The following is a 15,833-nucleotide window of genomic DNA, read 5'->3' on the forward strand; positions in this document are numbered from 1 at the left end:
GCTTCTTTTCTTTCTTTCTTTTTTTTGTTTTTTTGAGATGGGGTCTCACTTTGTCACCCAGTTTGGAGGGCAGTGGTGCCATCTAAGCTCACTGCAACCTCCGCCTACTGGGCTCAAGCAATCCTCCTGCCTCAGCCCCCCAAGTAGCTGGGACTATAGGTGTGAGCCACCATGCCCGGCTAATTTTTGCATTATTATTTTATTTTATTTTATTTTATTTTATTTTATTTTCTTAGAGACAAGGTTTCACCATGTTGCCCAGGCTGGTCTCCTGAGCTCAAGTGATCCACCCGCCTCGGCCTCCCACAGTGCTGGGATTACAGGTGTGAGCCACCGCGCCCGGCCCAGGTTGGCTTCTTTCACATAGTGATGTACATCTCAGCACCCTCCACGTCTGCTCGAGGCTTGACAGCTCATTTCCTTTCATCGATAAACAATATTCCCTTGCAGGGACGTGCCACTGTTCCCTCACCCACCCACCACTGCAGAGCATCCTGACTGCTTCCACTGCACCTGTATGAATGAAGCGGTTACAAACACCTGTGTGCAGGTTTCCGTGTGGAGGATGGTTTGGAACATTTTTAAATGTTGAAAAAAAATCCAGAGGAGAATATTTCACAACACATGAAAATTATATGAAATTCCACTTTCAGTATCCTTAATAAAATGCGAATGGGGCCGGGCACGGTGGCTCACGCCTGTAATCCCAGCACTCTGGGAGGCCGAGGCGGGTGGATCACCTGAGGTCAGGAGTTTTGAGATCAGCCTGGCCAACATGGCGAAACCCCGTCTCTAGTAAAAATACAAAAATTAGCTGGGTGTGGTGGTGCACACCTATAGTCCCAGCTAGTCGGGAGGCTGAGGCAGGAGAATTACTTGAACTCAGGAGGCGGAGGTTGCAGTAAGTCAAGATCACACCACTGTACTCCAGCCTGGGCAGCAGAGTGGATACTGTCTCGGAAAAAAAAAAGAATTTAATGGAACACAGCCATGCCAATTAACATACATTGTGTGGTGGCTTCCATGCTACAAGGGCAGAGTTGAAAAGCTGCAGCCAAGACCATTTGGCCCCCAAAGCAGAAAATACTTGCTGTCTGGCCCACCTGCCAACCCCGGAATAGATAATTACAATTCCCAACTTTGAAAAGCCAGGAAGAAAACCTACCCAAATGATAACGGCAACACCAGAGGGATCGAAGAGCACAAACAAATATTTCCCTTCTGCCTTTCCCCCAAATTTCTTTTTTTTTTTTTTTTTTGAGACGGAGTCTCACTCTCTCGCCCAGGCTGAAGTGCAGTGGTGTGATCTCGGCTCACTGCAAGCTCCGCCTCCTGGGTTCAAGCGATTCTCCTGTCTCAGCCTCCTGAGTAGCTGGGACTACAGGCATCCATCACCACGCCCGGCTAATTTTTGTATTTTTTAGTAGAGACGGGGTTTCGCTGTGTTGGCCAGGCTGGTCTCGAAATCCTGACCTCAGGTGATCCACCCGCCGTGGGCCCTCAAAGTGTGGGGATTACGGGCGTGAACCACCGTGCCTGGCCACCCTCGAATTTCTAAAATGAGCACAATCTCTTTTGTCTCTTCTGAAGCCCGTTTCTACAGCGTCTTTGCTGGGGCCCCAGGGACTGTCCCCTGTCTAGGACTCCTGACCAGACTCACTCGCTCAGCTCTCAGGGTCAACGAGGCTGGGCCATGAGGAGCAACTGACACGACAGAAACGAGGGGTTGCTCAGGGCCCTGATTGTGTTTGGTTTTTCGCTTTTTATTTTTAACCAGAGTCACTGCTCAGCCATCACTTTGCATTGGAGGCTTGAGCTCTGCGTCACCCTTTCCTAAAAAGGGGTGATGACCACACTGACATCAGGCTGTGTGTCTGGGATTCAGGTCAGCACCCATAGAGCATGTGTCGCGGTGAACAGTGCTCCCCCCAGATTCGTGTCCACATAGGAGCTCCCAATGTGACCTTATTCAGAAATAGGGTCTCAGCAGATGTCACCAAGCTAAGACGAGGTCACCCTGCATTCGAGTGGGCCCTATCTAATGACTGGCATCCGTATGAGAAGAAGAGAGGGCACACAAAGGGACACACCCTGTCCATGTGGCCACAGAGGCAGAGGTCAGAACGATGTGGCCACAAGCCAAGGAATGCCTGCAGCCACCCAAATTGGAAGAGACCAGGAAGGACCCTCCCCTAGGCCTTCCAGAGGGAGGCTGGCTCTGCAGACACCTTGATTTTGGACTTCTGGCCTCCAGGACTGTGAGAGAATAAATTTCTCTTGTTTCAAGAACCCAGTTTATGGTCCTTGGTCACAGCAGCCTCAGGACACTGATACAAGCACATCCAACGGGGCTGGTAACTCAGTCAGATACACAGTGATGATGACTGTTTACCTGCCCTGTACTGAGCCCTCTGTGCAGAGCTTTACATGCACAGCCTTCCTGAACCCCCATAATGCCCCAACTTCACAGAGGAGTAAACTGAGGCACAGAGTGGTTCAGCATCATCCAAGGCCACCCCCTGGGGGTCCTGAGTGGGGCTACGATTCACAGCTGGGCCTCTGACCAAAGCTTGCCCACTCACAGGCCTCGCCCAACCAAGCCTGCCAGCCCCTTCTCTGCCTAGACATCATGTGTGAGCCAAACAGCCACGCCAGAGTCGCACACCAGAGGGCTGGGCACGGTGGTGTCCCGGCCAAATTCTTTGGCAGCCCCTCCAAGCTCCCGGAGCTGAGGGGCAGCCAGGGAGGGGCCAGTGCTCGGCTGGGCGCCTGCTTGGCCTCTCCACCTGGCAGTGAGACTCCCGGGGCGAGGCCATGTCCTGTGGCCATTTCTAGACTGACCGTGGCCACACGCCAGTCCACGGGGCTTGGACCAGCCAGCTGCCCTTCCTGTAACAGCTTCCCTCGGACCCCCGCCATTGGCCACCCTCTGGGCGCAGGCAGAGCAGCTGGTAGTGGCCACCTTGGCTTGGGCGGGGGGGAGTCTGGGGGAGGGAGGAACGCCACACAGAGCCTGCCAAGTGCTACAGAAACAAGACGAGATTAGTCTGAACGCCACACAGAACAGATTGCAGGGTGTCGGGCAATGGGATGTTTTAAAGAAATAAATCTCAGCTCCCGGTTACAGAAGCACAAACAAACCCAAACAACAGATCTTCAGGAGCTGCTGGCTTCCCGGCTGCCAGGCTGTGCTGGGGCCCGGGAGGGGTGGGCGGGGGTTCCTGGAGCATCCTCAGGGGGCGGCGGGCGCTCTCAGGGCATCCCCGGGCACCCTGGTTGGCCCACGACTGGGATCGGTGACTTGATCCTGAAATTTGGGAGGAATGGAGGATGCAGCCCTCCCAGCTCCTGGCCATCCCACCTCTGAGGTCTCCCTGGGACCCAGCTGTCCCTCCCCTGGGTAGCGGCAGCTCCTGGATGTCTGTGTTGCACCCACCCCTGGTCCCCGCTGCTGCTGGAGTGGCCCCTAAGACATGCACGGCCCACCCTCCCTGCTCACTCCTTGCCCCCCTCCTTGCTGTCTCCTACCCTGGACCCTCTCACGTGCCCTTCTCTCCACCCCTGCCTCCCACTCCCTTCCTCGTCCCCCGCTTTGTGTCCCCCTCTCTCCTGCTCTGGGCTCTGATTTGCTGGGCAGCTGCTGCACCCCAGAACCCCGGAACAGAGACGAGAAGGGCAAAGCGCGTCCCGATTCGTGTGCCACCGCTCACTTCTTTGCCCACCTCTAGGAGTATCTCATCTGCCTCGGGCTTGCCTGGAGGGTTGGGCAGAAAAGGAATGGCAGGAAACGCAGAAGGGATCCAGGAGCCTGAGCAGACCTTTGCGAGGCCAGGGTGACACCCCCAGGGCCTTCCATGGGAGCTCCTGCAAGGATGCTTCCCAGCAATGCGTCCTGGCCCACCGAGCGCACTGATTCTAGTTTATTCTGAGACTGGACTCTTCCCCGAGAGCCTCATTTCTGTCCTCTGTGCTGTGTGGGAGGACAGGGGCCGTTACACCAACGATGAATGATAACGCCATTAATAATTCAGCCACAGCTACTGATACTTGATCGACAGGGAGCCTGTTCCTCCTAAAGGCAAAAGGCACTTAGATGCCGTTTATTTCTGCCTCGCATGCCCTGCGGGGTGGGCCGGCACCTGCCAGGGAAGCCATGTGAGGTGGGGAATAGCCACCCCTTGGGGTCTGCTGTCCAAGCACTGGTCGGCTCCTGGTGAACCTTTGTGCCATTGCCCCCACGACGGCGGCCACCCTGAGGGAGTAAAGGGGCCTTATCTTATCATCTTATCTTTCCTCCATTACTTTTGTCAGAATTTTTCGGGCCTGTCCTGCTGGGAGGGTTGCTACGTTTCTAGGGTCCACCTTCCATCCTCCCAGGAACATTCCATCCAGTCCTGTGCTGTCGGGCACGGAAGCCTCCCGCTGTGACTATCAAACTTCACATTCATTGGAGATAAAGACAGACCAAAGTCCAGTTGCTTGGCCACATCTGCCGTGTTTCCAGGGCGTGGTGACCACACACAGTGGGGCATAGGCACAGGACCGCGTGCACTGCAGGACGCTCTGCTGACAGCACCGGCCCAGGCACTGGGAGGGCCCTGCGAGGAAGCACGCGGGCACGGTGGCGCACGTAGGGAACAGCACGCGGCCGTGATGGGATCTCTCCAGAGAGAAAACTCAGGTCCCAGCAGGGTTATGGAGGAGAAAGTCTTCTCTGCCTGCAAGTGGGCTGGGGTTTCAGCAGGAGAGAGGAGAACATTCCAGCTGCAGGGAGCAAGGTGGGAAGCGGAGATGCTTGGGGTGAGGTGTCCAGTTTGTGCGCAGGAAAGGGCAAGAGGAAAGAGGGAGGGCAGGGGGTCCCAGCAGGACCCCGGGGTGGGCAGCACATTGCTCCTGGCCCTTGCCCACCTGTGGCCGCACCAACCCGCTTGGACTAAGTCTGACCTGGCAGGAACTGTATGACAGAAACCACAGTAATAAGTGGCCAAACCCTGAGGCCAGGCCACCCAGCCCCTCCCAACACCCAGACACCGTCTTGCCTAGACTGGCTGCCTCGAGAACGCATGCCGGGAATGACGAGAGGACCTGGGGAGAGAGAGAAGGAAACACTCACTTCCCCAGGGGGAGGCCCCGCTGGTGGCACGGGACCTAAGGTGGCAGGCCGGTGGCACTGGTGTCACTGGAAGGACCTCGGTGACCAGCTCGCCCTGGAGGCCTCTTTGTTAATTAGCAAGCATGAAGGGCAGTGGGAGATGCTAAGCCCGCCCAAATGTGCAGGGTTCTCCCTGTCTGTCTATTTTTATACATTGGTTTTCATCTTAAGCTTAATATAATCACAGAATAACATTTTTGAAAACAGAAATTTCTTTTTAAAAAGTGCTCATAATCACACTAGGCTAACATATGGACACATCTTCCTGTCAACCTCTGCCATCCACTGCCGTGGCCACTGATCACAGGTGCTATTCCAGTTTATATTAATCAAGGCCAGGCACGTGGCTCATGCCTGTAATCCCAGCACTTTGGGAGGCCCAGGCAGGAGGGTCACTTGAGCCTAGGAGTTTGAGACCAGCCTGGGCAACACAGTGAGACTCTGTCTCTAAAAAATAAAATAAAATAAATGAACGGGGCCTGGTGGCGCACACCTGCAATCCAAGCTACTCGAGAGGCTGAGGTGGGAGGATCACTCGAGCCCGGGAGGTCGAGGCTGCAGTGAGCTGTGATTGTGCTGTCGCTACTGTACACTGGCCTGAGCCATAGAGTGAGACTCTGTCTCTAAAAACGAAATTTAAAAACATTTTTAAATTAAAAACAATTTTATTAATCCGTATTATGCAAAATTTAAAATTCGGTTGCTCGGTTGCACTTGCACCATTTCAAGGGTTCAAGAGCTGCATGAAGCCAGCGGCCGCTGTGCAGGACGGCACAGACCTGGGTTCCATCTGTCCTGGCAGAAGCTCTGCTGGGCAGCCCTGCTGTGACAGCCTCATCCGCACCTCAGGCGTCTTCACAGAGTTTAACTGCAATGTGCAGAATCATAACCTGTTTCTTGCTTTGTGTCTGATTCACTGTAAATTGCTACTCTGCAACACAGCATGGACTATTTGACAGTCCTTGTCAATCCCACATCTTCTATCTGGCAGCACTGAGCTTCTGAACCTTTTATGGGTCACAGACCTTTTGGGAAGTCAGATGGTGCCCCCTCCTCATATGAAAAAAGTGGGGTAAGATTTCAGGGGCTTGTGAGCCCAGGTTTGGAAACTCCCTGATCCAATAGAGGGACCTTAGAGAGACCTTAGTCGATCCACCTCCTCTGCTGTTGGATTCTTACGATCTGCCCCTTTTTCTCCACTGTAAGGAATACCACAGTGAACATCTTCATGCAGATGCTTTTGTCTTTCTACTTTTTTTTTCTTTTGAGACAAGGTCTAGCTCTGTCACCCAGGCTGGAGTGCAGGGGTGCCATCTCGGCTCACTGCAACCTCTGCCTCCCAAGTTCAAGCAATTCTCTTGCTTCAGCTTCCCAAATAGCTGGGATTACAGGCACATGCCACCACGCTGAACTAATTTTTGTATTTTTAGTTGAGACGGGGTTTCACTGTGTTGGCCACGCTGGCCTTCAACTCCCAACCTCAAATGATCTGCCCGCCTTAGCCTCCCAAAGTGCTGGAATTACAGGCTTGAGCTACATGCTGGCCACTTTGGCCTTTCCATCTGTAATTTGGATTCTTTCTTAGGACGAGGTCCAGAAGAGACATTTTCACTTAGGGAGCAGAATCTGGTATTTGTTTTGTTTTGTTTTGACAAGGTCTCACTCTGTCACCCAGGCTTGAGTGCACTGGTGTGATCACGGCTCACTGCAGCCTCCACCTCCCAGGCTCAAGCAGTCCTCCTGCCTCAGCCTCCGGAGTAGCTGGGACTAAAGTTGTGCACCACCACACCCAGCTAATTTTTTTTCTTTTTTGGTAGAGATGGGGTCTCTCTATGTTTCCCAGGCTTGTTTCAGTTCTTTATCCAGGTCATCAATGCACATCCCCAGGGCAGGGCCAGTGGACACGGTGCCGGCCCCATGGTGCCCCGTTTTTCCACACCCTCACCCAACTGGCCTTTTAGGCTGGAGGGTACCTTCCAGCACAGAAACCAAGGGCAGGATGGCCAGTCGTGCCTGGTGGTCACCCTCCCCAGCACACCCCAGAGCCTTGCTTTCTGACACTGAGGAGGGTACAGGACCAAGACAGCCCAGGACTCACCCCCGGCTCGGGGAAGCCCAGGGTCTTGGGGTCTCAGCGCCGGGAGGCAGGACTTCGCACTGGCACAGCAGCTCTCCTTGTCAGCCCATCCCCCAAGTCAGCCTTGAATACTCACTTGGTCAAGGATTTCCAGGCCGTCGCTGCACTGGGGGCTGGGGGTTCCAAAGGAGACTCCTGGGTTTGGTAGGTGGGCTCACCCTCCAGCATCCAGGCTCCGCCTGGCCATACTCTACAGGTAGCACACGAATGTGGGCAGCCCGGGGGACACTTTTCTAACCCCTCAGCTCTTCTGTGAACTACTCGCCAAATAACCATATACCGGGGGTGGGGACCCTCGGCCCCGGGGTGGGTGGGGGCGTTGTCTATCCTGGCCAATCCCAGCCAGACACGCAGCCTGCACGTGCAGTTCTTCAGATCCACCACTAGAGGGGACCCTCGAGCCGGCCTACCTGCTCTGCCCTCCCGGGGGACTCAACCTCACAGTTGATTATTAATAGACGTCCCACCCCTCAGAGTGGCGATGGGTGCACCCGAGTCCTCACCAACACCCCTGCGGAGTGGCCAGTCCTCTCTGGGGGCCTCGGCCCTGATGCCCCTCCTCACCCCAGAGCACCAGGCGCGCGCTCGCTCTCTCACTCGCGCTCTCTGTCTCTCTGTCTCTCTGTCTCTCTGTCTCTCTGTCTCTCTCTCTCTCTCTCTCTCTCTCTCTGAGCCCCTTCACAGCAGGGGTTCTCAACGCTGCCTGCACTTCAGAAACCCCCAGGAAGTTCAAAACATTCCCATGCCTGGGCCCCCACTCCAGCGATCCTGGTTTAATTGGTCTGGGTGCAGCCTGGGCATCAGGATTTGTAAAGCTGCCCAGGGCATTCTCACGGGCAACTGGGCTGGGGACGCCTTCTCTACAGCGTCTAGGACAATTAACCACCTTAGCCAAGATCTCCAGTCCCATCACACGAAGGCCCGGGGGATGGGGAGGGAGCAAGAAGCGCCACCTCTGCTTCCTGGGTCTACCACGTTGTGGGGGCCAGAAGCACACAGGAGCAAGGGAAGACCAGGGAAATGCAGATTCCAGGGCTCACCCAGCCCCTTTCAGAATCCTTGTCTGCTTTTCTTTTCTTTTTTTTCCAGACAGGGTATCTCTCTGTCACCCAGGTTAGAGTGCAGTGGCGTGATCACAGCTCACTCCAGCCTCCACCTCCCAGGCTCCAGCCATCCTCCTGCCTCAGCCTCCTGAGTAGCTGGGACCATAGGCATGTACCACTATGCCCAGCTAATTTTTACGTATTTTGTATAGAGACGAGGCTTTGCCATTTTCCCCAGGCTGGTCTTGAACTCCTAGGCTCAAGCGATCCACCCACCTTGGCCTCCCAAAGTGCTGGGATTACAGGCATGAGTCACAGCGCCCGGCCTCTGTATCTACTTTTTTAAAATAAAAAGAAAGCTCCCAGCAGTCTGTCTTGGAGACAGGCTGTTTTCACTCCAGCCTTGGACCGAAGCACACACTTCCGGAGGAGTGAGGAGAGTCCCATCCACATCCACCTCGTCTCGGCACAAAGCTGCACCTCGCCACGTTCAGCGGGCCCAGCCTGGACCGGGCTGACACAGGCCTGAGGAGTAAGCCGCACCAAGCCCGCAGCCACGTGGCCAAGAGGCGTTTTCTGAGCCTTCATCAGGAGCAGGGCCAGGCTGCGGTAAGCACCCCCAGTCACAGTCTCTGGGTGGGGATGAGTCCCAGGCCAGGCTTGCTGACCCCATGCCCCAGGCTGGTACTCAACCCTCACGCCAACTCTGCCCTACAAGGGGATTCTTTTTTTTTTTTTTTTTTTGAGACGGAGTCTCGCTCTGTCGCCCAGGCTGGAGTGCAGTGGCCAGATCTCGGCTCACTGCAAGTTCCACCTCCTGGGTTTATGCCATTCTCCTGCCTCAGCCTCCCGAGTAGCTGGGACCACAGGCGCCCGCCACCTCGCTCGGCTAGTTTTTTTGTATTTTTTTAGTAGAGACGGGGTTTCACCGTGTTAGCCAGGATGGTCTCGATCTCCTGACCTTGTGATCCACCCGTCTCGGCCTCCCAAAGTGCTGGGATTACAGGCTTGAGCCACCGCGCTCGGCCTACACGGGGGTTCTTGGCCCCATTTCACACCCGTGAGGAATCTGTGTTTTGGACATGGGAGGTAACGGCCACAAGATCACACACAACTCGGGTGATGCCAGGACTGGAAACAGATCTGTCGGGCCCCAAAATTTGCTCCTTCACCACCATCTGCCTCCCAGCAGTTGGGAATGGACAGGCGGACGGAGTATCTCAGTGGGGGCTCGAGTGTCAGAGCAGAGAAGGGGGCCATGGGGAGTGCCCTCCTCAGCCCAGGGTTGGGGGAAATAGAGAAGCCTCCACCAAAAGCTGACATGAAGGTGCCCTGCCTCAGGAGCTGAGTCTCAAACATACAAGCTGGCCGGTTAGGAGAGAGTGGGAGGAAGAAGCCCAGGCCGAGGGGATCCCTGGCCAAAGGCATGAGGCAGAGAGAGCCCCACGAGATGTAGAGGCAGAGGACGACGAACTTGGAGGTGTGCACAGTGCGGGGGCAGGGAGGGAGGTGGCATCGCTCAGCAGGGCCAGATGGTGGTGGGCCTTCGACCCCGAGTGAAGGAGATGACGCTTCATCCTGAAAATGATGGGAGGCCCCCGGCGGGTCCCAGGCAGAGGGGCAGCTTGGCTTCCAGAGTGAGTGCACAGCATCCCTGTCCGCTGCTCACTGATGTCAATACACCCCTACCCTCAGTTATGACAAAAAAGTGTCTCCTGGCATTGCCACACACCCCCTGGGGACAGACTCGGCTCTGGGTGAGAATCACTACTCTAGAAGAACCTGGAGGCACCTGGGCATCAGCGTTGTATAAAGGTTCCCCCCAGGAGCACCCCACATGCAGCCAGGTTGGCGAACCAGCAAGGCGGAGGGCAAGGAAAGGGGAACCGGGGTGCATTCTTACAATACCCCTAGAAAGTGGACATTACCAGCCTCATCTTACAAACAGGGAAACCGAGCCTCCAAGAACAGAAAGAATTTCCCAGGTTCACACTTACCAGGGGTGCCAGGACTCAACCAGCACTCAACTCCCTAACTCCTAAACCTGAGCTCCCTACGAGATGGGGCTGCTGGACAGAGAGCTGACTGGCCAGGTTCTGGTTGTGGTTCTGCCACGGAGTCCTCAGCCCCAAGACCGTGGGCCAACCCCACCACCTCTCTGGGACACAGCTGGGACCTTCCCCTCGCCTGGGCCCTGGGGATGCGGGGACATGGGGACGCCTGCAGGTTCTGCTGCACTGTCGGCCTGGCACCACCAGGGGGAGCTCCGACTGAGTCCGGCCAGCGGGACCCAGGCCAGGACCAGCGTTCGGTCCCCATCCCCCACCACCCCCTCGGGTTCCCTGGCCCCTGACGCCACCCAGCTCAGCAAGCCTCCTGGGACCTGGAGTCCTCGGTCACGGCTCACGGCTTCCTTTTATCTGCACTCTCAAATAATTGAGATGAATGTTATCAGTTCACCCTGGGGCTCTAATGGACTGCATCTTATTGGAGGGATAAAATCAGGGAAGAACCTGTCCCACAGTCTCCCCTGCTGAGGCCAGCAAAGCCTGTGTCCCTACGTCATACCCTGCCACTCCCTGGCTTAATCGGCCTGGGGTGACCTTTTATGCTGCAGCCCTGGGGCAGACCCAGCTGGGTTCACATCCCAGCTTGGCCCGGGCACTGGCTGGGTGATGCCTGGCAAGTTGCTGACATTCTCTGAGCCTCCCTTTCCCCTTCAATAGCAGGGGATAATATGAGGGCCCACCTCACAGGGCGTGGGGCTGTGGAAAGCACACACGTGTACCATCCACAGCCCGTGGTGTCCAGCGCCCAGGCGAGGCCTGGACCACCCACGTCCAGCATGCGCCCAGCTCACACCACGAGCTCAACAGTTAATGACCTGCTTGCTGACTGATGTCAGTTCTTACTGTTGTCTGTGGTCACCATCATTATTTGCCTAGAAACCTAATGAGCATAAGGACCACGGCCAGGGCATAGGAAGGGGCTGTGGAAGTCGGATGCACAGCCCCTGTGCTGGCTCTGGGGCTCCGGGCCTATGCGACCACACTGGCACTCACCCCAAGGCCATGAGGACCCTCATGGCACCATGCAACCCTCCCCACTCAGGAAAGTCTCTTTGGGTTCCAAGGCCCAGGGAACCCCCCACAGGGCATGGGTCCAACTCTAGCTCCTGCAAGCGTGGCCACCAAGGAGTCCAGGTACTCCGGCTGGACTCCCCGGGGTGCAGAGCGGCTGCTGAGTCAGGTGAATATGGTCAACACTGCCCCGGGACTACGTTCCATACTCCACAGCTATGAGAAAGAGGGAGGCTAACACCTCCGGGGACCACAGGGGGCCAGGTCACGTGCCTGGTGGGCTGCAGGGCAGAGCGGGGAGCTGGGGACCAAGCGGAGCAGCACATCTGGGCTTAGGCCAGCCCTGCGCGTGAGCCTAATGATGCCACCGGGCCTCGCGAGCACTTGCTTGAGGACTGGCAATCTCCTGCCCCTCCGGCGATGGGAACAGAAGGGACAAGGACTCCTGGGGGCTTGGCCTTGGTCAGGGACCTGTCAGAGCCTGTTTAGTCCTAGTAAGGCTCAAGGAGACAGAAGAATGTGGATGCCCCGGCACACCCTTCACAGTCCTCTCGGTGGAGTGGAAAGTGGGGACTCCCTGCTGAAGCCTTCACCTCGGGGAGGGGCTCCTGCCACAGCCACAGTCACAGGCAGGTCGGGCAGATGCCTCCAGCGCTCACCTAGCATCACAGGTGATGCAGGTGACTGCTTCCTGCCCAGGTCAGGCCTTGGGGGTCTCCCGAGAGCCCACACCCAGAACCAGGAACTCACCTGCTGTCGCTTTCCAGAAACACGGAGCCGCGGCTCTCGGCCAGTGCCGCGCTGATGGGCGAGAGGCAGAAGGGCGAGGAGAAGGCATCTGAGTCTGAGTCGAAGGAGCTGTCTCTGCTCACACCCTCAGCTGACAGTTCCAAGGAGCCATCCTCCTCCCCGGCCTCGGGCCGCAGCTCCCGCCCCTCCTCGGTGACATCCTGCGGACTGACTGTCGACAAGATCCCAGAGGGGCTGCGCGCAGGCTGCGAGGCCGGCTGGGCACCATCCACCCCCAAGCCCTGAGCCAGCTTCTCCTCGTCCTCCGGCGCAGGGCTGGCGAGCACGCCGTCCGGAACGCTCTGGGTCACCACCAGGATGTCCTCATCTTTTGGGGTCAGGGTGGGCCGCAGCTCCGTGGGGGAGGGCTGGTGGGAGGCTCCTGAGCTCCGGGTGCGCCGGCCACGAGGGCGGGGTGCCTTGCGAACGGGGGAGCTCTCGGGCGTGATGTAGCGTAGGGCCTCCTCGTCCTGCCTCTGGATGCGAGAGTTGGGGACCCACGCCAGGATGAGGGTGGCTCCCAGCATCTCATCCTTCTCCATGTACAAGCACAGGTAACCTGTGAGGAGCCAGGGGGACGGTGTGTTAGAGGCCAGGAGGCTGTGGATGAGGCCCTTGTGGCACCTTTGGCGAGCTGCTCGGAGAGGCCACCGCTCTTTAGTGAAGTGCCAGTCCGGCCTCAGATACAGCCTGGCCCTGAGCAAAAACACCAGGGGGAACTGGGGAGCTTGAAATGAATTCCAGCTACGCGTGTTTTCTAAGAACACACGTCCAGCAGATCCAGGGGGCACTGGTCCCCAAGCACCAGCTTGCCATGCACCTTTCTTTTTGGTTTTTGGGTTTGTTTTTTTCCTTTGAGACAGGGTCTCACTCTGTGCTTCAAGCTGGAGTGCAGTGGCACAATCTCAGCTCACTGCAACCTCCACCTCCCAGGCTCGAGCAATCCTCCCACCTCAGCCTCCCGATTAGCTGGGACTACAGGTGCACACCACCACACCCAGCTAATTTTCTTTTCTTTTTTTTTTTTTTAGAAATACGGTTTCACTATGTTGCCCAAGCTAGTCTCAAACTCCTGAGCTCAAGTGAACCACCCACCTCAGCCTCCCAACGTGCTGGGATCGCAGGCGATGAGCCACCAGTTCAGGCTTGCCATGCACTTTTCCAAGTACCAGGGGCTCTCCCTGTGTTCAGAGCCCCGACCCTGGCCCCAGGGCTCACCTGCCTAAGGCCTCCCTGTCTGTGTGAGCCCAGCAGCCCAGATGCCCAGCTTCATGGCTTTACAGCACTGTTAGGAGGGATGGAGGCTGGAGACTTCATTCTATTGCACAAAAAGAATTCATCCAAGCTGGGTGGTATTTGGACCTTTTCCAACCATGAGTGGCACTCGTGGCATTTTTAAAATGCAGGTTGTTGGAGGAAGGGGCCACCTTTAGAGGTGAGCATTGGCGTCACAGCCGGGGTTGCTGGGGACATGGAGAGGAGCAATTTCTCCTGGGCCAGAGCAAGTGGGTGAGTGCTCAGTTCTGGCAGGAGGTGGCATTTCCTAACACACCATCAAGCAGCTTTGGGATATCCCGATTCCTGGGCCTCCACCACCCAGTCTCCAGGTCTCCACAACTCAGACCCCTAGAATCTCCTAAGCACTGCTCCTGTTGCCAAGAGAAGCTGGGAAATGTGGGGAATGTCAGCCAGCTGTGCATTAGGGTAACATGAGCCTGAGGCTGAGAAGTGTTTCCACATCCTAGAAGCACGCAGCTTTGAGATCACCAAGAGGGTCCGAGACAGCTGCTGCCCGGTCTCTCTCTCTCTAGAAGACCTCAGGCCAGGCGACCTCCGGGTCAAGGGGCCGCATCGCCCAGAACCTGCACCCCTTTCTAGGGCACTCCAGAGAAGCCCCTGCCCACACAGCCGCAGCCAACCAGCCAGTGGCTTTAAAGATACACTTATCAAGGCAGGGGGACAGAACACTCGCTTTAAATGTTTCATTGGCGTGATTTAAACTTTTGTCTTGTTTAAAAATGTATTCAGTATTCGACTGAAACATAATTTGTATAAAGTGCCCAGATCTCACTGTAATGTATAACTTTGTTTTTAAATAGAGATGAAGTCTAACTCTGTTGCCCAGGCTGGTCTCCAACTCCTGGGTTCAAGCAATCCTCCCACCTCAGCCTCCCAAAGTGCTGGGATTATAGGTGTGAACCACCGTGGCCAGACAATAACTTTACTATTTTGCCATCTGTCTGGGGCTTCTGTCTGTACTCTTGCCCAGGCCAAGCAAATGTGAGGGTGTGCCAGTGCAGGCCACAGCTAGGCTGCAGGGCCCTGAAATATCTTTTTGGCAGCCAGGGAAGGGGACGGCAACAGGAAGAAATGAGAAGAAAGAGTCCAGAGACCGCCCTGCAGCCCCACCTCCACCGCACACTGGCACTGTGCAGCGAAGAGCCCCTCAGCCTCTCTGAACACCAGCGCCCTGACCCACCTAAAAGGCCTGCTGGGGCCCTGGCCACGCCCATGAGGTGGTTGTGCAAATTAAATAAAGCAACAGATGAAAAAAGCAATGCATTTATTTGTCACGAGTCATTCACACAAATGACAAGGGGGCAGGCAGGCCTCAGGGATCACTAACCCATCTTTTTGTCCCTCCCTCTGGAAGCAGCAGGGCTGAGGGACTCACCCAGCCTGCCATGAGCCAGACTTAACACCCCCAGACCCTCCTTCCAGGAGGACAGCTGCAGTTAGTTACACGTTCTGGAAAAGGAACCAGACGCACTTGTCTCTCTTACGTGCTGTGGCCCAGGGCCTTGAGAGCCCTCACTCAGAAAATAACCTGGGCTCTGTGACCCTGGAGCCTCGCCTGCCCTGGCTCACCTGGGTGGTGCTCCCCCAGCCCCTGCAGCCCCTCCGGCGGGTGCACGCAGACATTGTTCTTGGAGTAGATGATCTCTCCATCCAGGACACAGGGGGACCCGCTGCCGCTGCCAGCAGGGGTGAGGGTCAGGAGGTCCGAGGCTTTGGAGGAGGCCCTGCGAAGGAGGCGGCCCAGAGACATTGCCAGGCAAGTGTTTCCATCCTCCGCACGCGTCAGCCCAGGCAGGGCTCGTCAAGACCTGCCTGGGGGAGGAAGAGAGAGGAGATGGTCAAGGTCGTGGACTTGCGTCCTGTCTCACAGCAGTACGTGTTGCCTCGGCACCCAGTGGGTACTGGTTAACCACGGGGGTGCATCCTGCTGGTGCCCAGCTCTATACGGGGTAGGCCATTCTCCACCTGGGCCAGGCCACCCTGTCCATCGCAGGAGGCTGAGCAGCGTCCCTCGGCTCTGGATGCCACTAGCACCTCCCTTCCCAGTACGACAACCAGAACATCTCCAGGTTTTGCCAAATGTGCCTTGGAGGACAAAATCCCTCCCACGGAGAACCACTAAGCTACAGGAACCCCATTCCCACCTCAGCAACTTCACAAAAACCTCCAGGCGTTCTCTTTTCCCAGTTTCCCACCTGCGTCAGCACAAGTGAGCCCTTCCAATTCATTAAAAAGAAATAGGCCGGGCGCGGTGGCTCAAGCCTGTAATCCCAGCACTTTGGGAGGCTGAGACGGGCGGATCACGAGGTCAGGAGATCGAGACCATCCTGGCT

At 56.5% G+C, this 15,833-nt stretch overlaps 1 protein-coding gene across 1 annotated transcript in view; it reads right to left on the bottom strand.

Moving 5' to 3' along the window:
• The window catches only part of TBC1D16 (TBC1 domain family, member 16), a 95,227-nt gene extending 79,914 nt beyond the window's left edge, over positions 1-15,313 (bottom strand). Inside the window, exons 1-2 of the mRNA XM_011991493.1 lie at positions 15,070-15,313; positions 12,163-12,760 (exon numbers count right to left, since the gene is read on the bottom strand). Coding sequence (XP_011846883.1) covers positions 12,163-12,760; positions 15,070-15,250 — 779 coding nt within the window. The 5' untranslated portion in view covers positions 15,251-15,313. The remainder of the gene's footprint in view (positions 1-12,162; positions 12,761-15,069) is intronic.
• Positions 15,314-15,833: the final 520 nt, after the last annotated feature.

This window comes from Mandrillus leucophaeus, unplaced genomic scaffold (genome assembly GCF_000951045.1).
Source record: "Mandrillus leucophaeus isolate KB7577 unplaced genomic scaffold, Mleu.le_1.0 Scaffold1, whole genome shotgun sequence".
Taxonomy (NCBI): Eukaryota; Metazoa; Chordata; class Mammalia; order Primates; family Cercopithecidae; genus Mandrillus; species Mandrillus leucophaeus.